Source organism: Coffea eugenioides, chromosome 6, assembly GCF_003713205.1.
Source record: "Coffea eugenioides isolate CCC68of chromosome 6, Ceug_1.0, whole genome shotgun sequence".
Classification (NCBI taxonomy): domain Eukaryota; kingdom Viridiplantae; phylum Streptophyta; class Magnoliopsida; order Gentianales; family Rubiaceae; genus Coffea; species Coffea eugenioides.
Genome location: NC_040040.1, coordinates 51,781,043 through 51,787,669, shown reverse-complemented (window position 1 = coordinate 51,787,669; position 6,627 = coordinate 51,781,043). Strand labels below are relative to the sequence as shown.

At 34.1% G+C, this 6,627-nt stretch overlaps 1 protein-coding gene across 2 annotated transcripts; it reads right to left on the bottom strand.

Annotated features, from left to right (window-relative positions):
• Window positions 1-1,289: 1,289 nt before the first annotated feature.
• On the bottom strand, window positions 1,290-4,998 carry LOC113776127 (putative cysteine-rich receptor-like protein kinase 16). 2 transcript variants are annotated; one of them, XM_027321217.1, is made up of 4 exons: window positions 4,151-4,998; window positions 2,830-2,865; window positions 2,680-2,709; window positions 1,290-2,579 (listed from the first exon to the last, which is right to left on the bottom strand). In XM_027321217.1, the coding sequence occupies exons 1-4, from the start codon at window positions 4,965-4,967 to the stop codon at window positions 1,426-1,428; spliced, it is 2,037 nt and encodes a 678-aa protein (XP_027177018.1). In that variant the 5' UTR covers window positions 4,968-4,998; the 3' UTR covers window positions 1,290-1,425. The 2 variants fall into 2 exon arrangements, with proteins under 2 accessions (XP_027177018.1, XP_027177019.1); XM_027321218.1 differs by lacking the exon at window positions 2,680-2,709.
• Between the last annotated feature and the right edge of the window lie 1,629 nt (window positions 4,999-6,627).

The window sequence follows — 6,627 nt, the reverse complement described above, 5'->3', positions numbered from 1 at the left end:
CACCCGCCTCGCGCCTCTTTCAGATTTCAGACTGGCGCTCTTTTTTTTTTGGCATCTAAGCACATCTTTGAGATTCCAGGATTCACACCTTTAGCTTCATACATTTTTTTTCTTTTTTTTTTCCCTGGTCAAATTTTTTTTTCAGGTTTCTTTTTTCATACTTAATCTCTTTTTTTTTTCCTTAATCTCATCTATAAATATCAAATAAATTATTTGATATTGGTTTCTTTTTTGTGCATGTATATATATATATATGTGTGCTTGTTTGTGTCTATATACATCTTTTTGGGTTTGGACAACTCAATATACAAATTATTTAAGAAATTACCTTACAATAAAACTTACACAATAAAACATGTTTCAAAAATTTAACATGCATAGAATTGCTTATATACAGTATAGCACTTCTTACTCATGCTTATCCTACTCTTTGTCTATTACTTAGTTTTTATAATAAATTAAAAGAAACATGTAATCAAATATTCTGTTAAATGTGTTACAACTCTCAATCTTATTGCACAACAGATATTTTACTGAATAATTTTAATTTCGTATATACCCATTCCATATGAAAATAATTATTACTTATGATGTATTACACGTTATACTAATCTTTCACAGTGCTAACATTAGACTACAAATTATATTTAATTACACTTTTTCAAATTATTTCAGTTATTGATTTTTGGGGGTTGTTATAAGTAATAATAAACAATTCATGAAAAATTTTTTATGCTCAGACATGTCTATTATGTCAACTTAGCAAAAATTACAAATATCTAAAAATAGTTTGTTATTATATCATTTGCATTTTGTTAATACATAATGAATAGGGGCTAAATTATAAAATTAGGATGTCATATCTTCGGTGCTTTTGCTAATATAAAAGAATTGGGGGGTAAAAAATAAAATTAGGGTGTCATAGTAGAATTACTGAAAGTTGATGAAAATACTGTAGTATACAGTGATGCAAAAAGTTGTCACAAAATTGGAACCGGGTAGACTTTCAATGACAACAAGTTATGTTGTCACTGTAGAGAGAGCGTTTGTGACGACTTTACTTGAGTTGTCATAAAATCATTTCCCGCGGCATCAAATGAGATGCGCGCCAACTATTTCGTGACGAGTTGAGAATGACAACTTCCAATGTTGTCACTGATTATGCTTGTGCTGTACTCATCTGTGATGACACCTAATGTCATCACTGAATTAGGTTATCTGTGACAAGATTTTTGTTGTCACATAAATTTTTGTCACTGAAAAATATATTTCTTGTAGTGTATGAAGCATATATCAAGGTGCTACCCTTCAGTTTTATTGATACCAAACTGATATTTCAGTTTGCCATGTTATCTGGTAGTAGGTGGCATATTTAAGAGTTTGAAAGACAAATCTACTAGACAAAGCTTTCACTGAAAGTACTACTTAGTCATCCATTTGCTCTATTTCTAAAGCAACAGAGCTACACAGGGGCACCGTTGACTCACCAGAAGAACAACTATTACTGCTTCTTTGCATGGATATGGGTGAATCTGGAGGGTAAAACAACGGTTTAGGAGGCAATTTTAGGCCCCTAGCATCACCTTCAAGCATTTCTAGAACTTCTCTCATTGAAGGACGATCCTCAGGTGTCATCTGTATGCACCACAATGCAATCAAAATCAATTTTATTGTAATCGCCTTTTCTTCTTCAGTTGCATGATCTCCGATTTCCATTTCCTCCACCTGATCGAATTTGTCATGTATCCATGAAGGGAAGTATATTTGACTTGAATGCTCGGCATGCGCATCCACATTTCTCCTCCTCCCAGCCATCTCCATCAGTAACATTCCATAGCTGTAAACGTCTGTCTTATGCGAGACTCTTCCAATCTTTTTGTAGAACAACTCTGGGGCCATGTAACCTAAAGTTCCTCTCGCAGCAGTAAGAGTTGCAATACTCCTTTGCATCGGGTAAAGTTTTGCAAGTCCAAAGTCCGAAACTTTTGGAACAAAGTTCTCATCAAGTAAGACGTTATGTGGTTTAATATCAAAATGTAGAATTTGCATATCACACCCCTGATGCAAGTATTCAATGCCACGAGCAACCCCCTTTGCAATCTCACAAACTTGTTTCCAACTCAATGGAGGACTATTTTGACAGTTTGAGAAAATTAACTTATCTAGAGAGCCATTAGGCATGTAATCATACACTAGAGCATGTTTTGAGGCAGTAACACAAAATCCCACTAACCGAACCACGTTCACATGGTGTATTCTTCCAATAGTCGCAACTTCATTGATGAATTCTTGGCCATTAGCTTTTGATTTGTTCAGCATCTTGACAGCAACTGCACCTCCACTGCGCAATTTGCCTTTGTAAACCAAACCATAGCCTCCTTCACCTAATTTCTCCTCAAAATTTTTTGTCATTGTCTTTATTTCTTTGTATGAGTACCTAATGGGCATGAGGCTGTTGTTTGCTTGTAGGAAATCTTCGATTGTATCATACCTCGATAAATGCCTCCGACGATACCGATAAAGGAGGAAAGCAAACAAGAGGATAATGCCAATGACTTTTATTGCTGCATTTAGGTAAACTGAAATAGAAAAACAAAACAATAAGTTTTAGCAATGATTGACTGACTTCTAGTATTTTCCAAATGGACAGAGTTGTTAACTACAAATCAGATGCCTTACCCAAAGCTGGGACACCAATAAACCGGCAAGCTGCTCATACAAGAAAACTCATAGGATTATGATGGAAATACTGAAATATGAAGAGTCTGCCTGATTAAAGAATGATTTTTTTTTTGTGTGTGTGTATATCAAAGAAATAAGTTTACTCACATCGAATTGCGTCGCTGATTCGCCCTTGTGGGAGCCCTATATCGCCCAAGGACAAAAATCAAAGTCAATGTCCAATTGGATGCTCAAATGTTTATAAGTTTCAAACTGCAGAATAAATTCAAAGTATGTATGTTTTGCATGGTTCAAAGTGAGAATTCAATAATTCATGTGTTTGTTGGGATCACACAACAACTAAACTTTCTTAAAAAAAAAAAAAAAAAAAACAAAAATATATGAGAATGTAGTCAGCAATGTTCCTGTACTTTTGTTTGCTTACAAAGATTTCCAACAGTAGGTTTCTGGTATTCTAATTGTATGAAATCGAGAGTTAAATTCATTAATTCTTTTAATCTTAAAAAAAGGGCAAGCGGCCGGACAAGTTAATGTGTAACTTTGAAACTAGATGTTTATTAGCAATACGGTACGGTAGTGTGTTGCTTCCTTTCTCTTCCCCTACAAAACTACTCCACCTAACTTGAAGAATACGATTTCAAACATTATTATCAAGATCACAAATCTACTGTCAGATCTACTGTCACAAACCTTACACAAAAATACTTCATCTGCCACAAAATTAGAAGATGACCTAGGGAAAATTGGGGCAGGTGTAGTTGTATACTATTATTGTATTTTTTTTTTTTTTTGCATAATTTGTTATACATTTATATTCTCTTATTATATACATGAATTTTGCATTTAATTATTTGCTATGGATTGTGGACACCAAATATTGTAAAAAGTATAACAATTTATCTCTATATGTACTAATCGCTATAAAAAATTATTGTTTCGAAAAAAAAAGGTACTAATCGCTATAAAGAGTGCAATAACGAGACACAATCATACCAAACAATAACCACATTTGCAGACACAATCATTCCACTCCTCCATCTTTCTTTTTCTCTTTTGGGGAAAATGAGTTCGAGCAAAGACTGAGATAGGTTAAATCACACTTTCACATTACTCTAGGTCCACCTCCAATGCATTAATGAGTTATCCTTTGAAAATTAAAAATTATATTTTGCAGCACTCTCTTAATCAGTTATCCATACCTCCAATGATTTTGAAATAAACAGTTGTATTCATTAACAATATTTTGGTTGTTCTATTAAGAAAAATAAAAAAGTTGAACAGCAGTAACACCAAAATTAGCCTCCAAACATACCACTGCATATCATAAAATCTTTCAAGATACAATAACTTATCACTAATTTCCCAAAAAACATAATAGTTTCAAGCAGTAGTATTGAATACTTTTTAAAGATCATCATAAGCTATCATCAATCACCATATTAATAAATCATCAAATCAGTGTACTTACAAGGAAAATGTCTCCTGCTCCGCCACTCTCTTAACCACCGGAGGTCAAGACCATTGGACAGAAGATTGTGGATGTCTTGAAACGAAATATCTCCTGTTGTTACATTAGGGAGACACCGCAGGTCTACCGGAGCTGTCTTATAGACAGTGCACGACTCTTCAATATCAGATGCCACCACATTTTTGCCCACCACAACATAGCTGTAATAATTGGACGGAGCTTTCATTTTTGAAAACTGATTTGCAGTGATATTACAGGAAGCAGTGTCTACATAAAGAGGTGTATATTTCGATTTCACGGGATTCTGACAGCTGACAAAGACCAACGAACCAGCATCGGGATCAATATACATTATGGTAGAAGCCCCAACTTGCTTTTGGTAGAAGTCGTCGTTTGGCTTGAATGAGTAAACTGGCAGAGTAGAACAGTTGTTCTTTTGCACCCCAGGATCAAAGAGACGAAGTGTTTGTTGCTCATAATCAATACTGTTTAGCTTCACAGAAAAGTTATACTGTTGTTTCTCCAGATGGTTACCACCAATTACGGGTAGAACGGTGCGATTATTTTCACAACAGAATTCAATAGGGCATAGATTTGGATGATCACCTCTAAACTGAAATGGGCACTGTAAATTGATGTCATTACCCACGCAAGTGGATGGGCTATGGTCGCAGCTTGTGTGTTTTGAATTGAAGGTACGATAAACATATCTGTGACCATCCCTCATAAGCATATAATCATAATCATATGGGATCTGCAAAAAGAAGTCAATCAGGATTAGAGACAACAAAACTACCAAACACTGAAATTGGAGCATGCTTGTTAAACATTGACTGAATGAATTACACCAAAAAAAAGGATGAAGAAGCCAGATATATATATAGGAAACAGAGAAGGGGCTCTTTAGTTGGTAAAGAGAACAGGACCTAAGGTCTCCAACATGTATGTATGTAAGCCAAAATTAATTTATGAATTATCTCTTTCAGATAGCCTTATTACTAAAGAGTTACCTCAAGCAGGAAGATTCTAAGAGCCCTCCGTGATCATTATGCCAACCCTGATAGTTGAAATTGACAGTCAATTACAACAAAATCACATTTTGTGGGAAAAACACTCTAGTAGACTAAACTTAGATCCTTGCACATGACAATTAAGGGTTATTTTCGATTGATTATTTTTCTTGATTATACATTCTAAAATTTGGATGATTAACTTTTTTATATTCTTGCTTCTACATCTAGACTTTAGATTTTTTCAATAGTCAAAGAAATTAAAATTATGAATCTACTGAAGAGTAGATTTACCTGATTCTCATTATCCTCACCAATCACTTTAATTAAATTTTGCAAAATTTCATAGCAAATGAGAACAAGCCTAATTTCAAATTAGCTGGTTTTTATATCTCAAGTTCTAGTTTTAGTAAAGTTGTACTTTCTTCCATTAGTTTTGGGAGTTGGGATGTTTTGTTTAATAAACCAGCAAAATTCCATAAACCATTCTATTTTTTTGGCATTGGGCTGCGATGGGGGAAGCTGCTAACCGAATGCATTAGAAGTTAAACGACGAACTATTCTCACAGTACAAGTTCAATTTGTCCCACATTGGAAAATCAAAAAAATTCCAACCATTTTATTATGCTTAACTTCTAAATTAAAAACCCTAAACAATTATCAACGAATACGTATGATGGGTTCCTAAACCCTGGTTTTCTCGTTCCGTATCACAAAAGATGTCAAAGTTCGACTGCATTGTCGAATAGGTTTTGATAGAAGTGTAGATATTGAGCAAGTTTTCATTGTCATCTACAAACATCACATAGTAAATATGTCAAATTAGCATTTTGATACCGGCATTAATTATTCAAGTTGTTCTTTCTTCTATCAATTTAGGGGTCCAACTATAGGGGGCAGAAACATGCAGCTAGGGCCTACTTAGGAATTCTGCTCCACAAAAACATAGTACTAGCGGAAGACAACTCAATATCTTATCTTGTTTTTATTCTTACTTCCTACAATTCTATTCTTCTCTTTTCTTCGTTCTTTTCCACACGGAGATGGCCAACCAAATTGAATGTAGACATGGAATCTTTTTTGATTTATTGATGGAAGGAAATTCTTATTAGACAATTTCAGTCAGCTTTTGTAGTATTTTCATTTCTAGGCAATTTCATACTGGGCTCCATATCCATTGATATTTACGACGAAGATGCATTTATTTTATTGTACAGGAAAATTCTATTGAGTGATGGAAAATGTAGCTAAAATGTATTTGTAGCTAATACTCTAACCATTCTTTACCAGTAAAACCAACAGGTGGAATGATCAGATGGCTTTAGAAGAAGACTTTAGATATATTAAACAAGTGCTAATATAGTAAATATTGGTGTACAACATTACAAGTTACAGATAACTTATTAGCAATTATCACTTTGTAACTCGTTGTGGCTTCTAATTTTCAACAGAAAAAAAATCAACTGC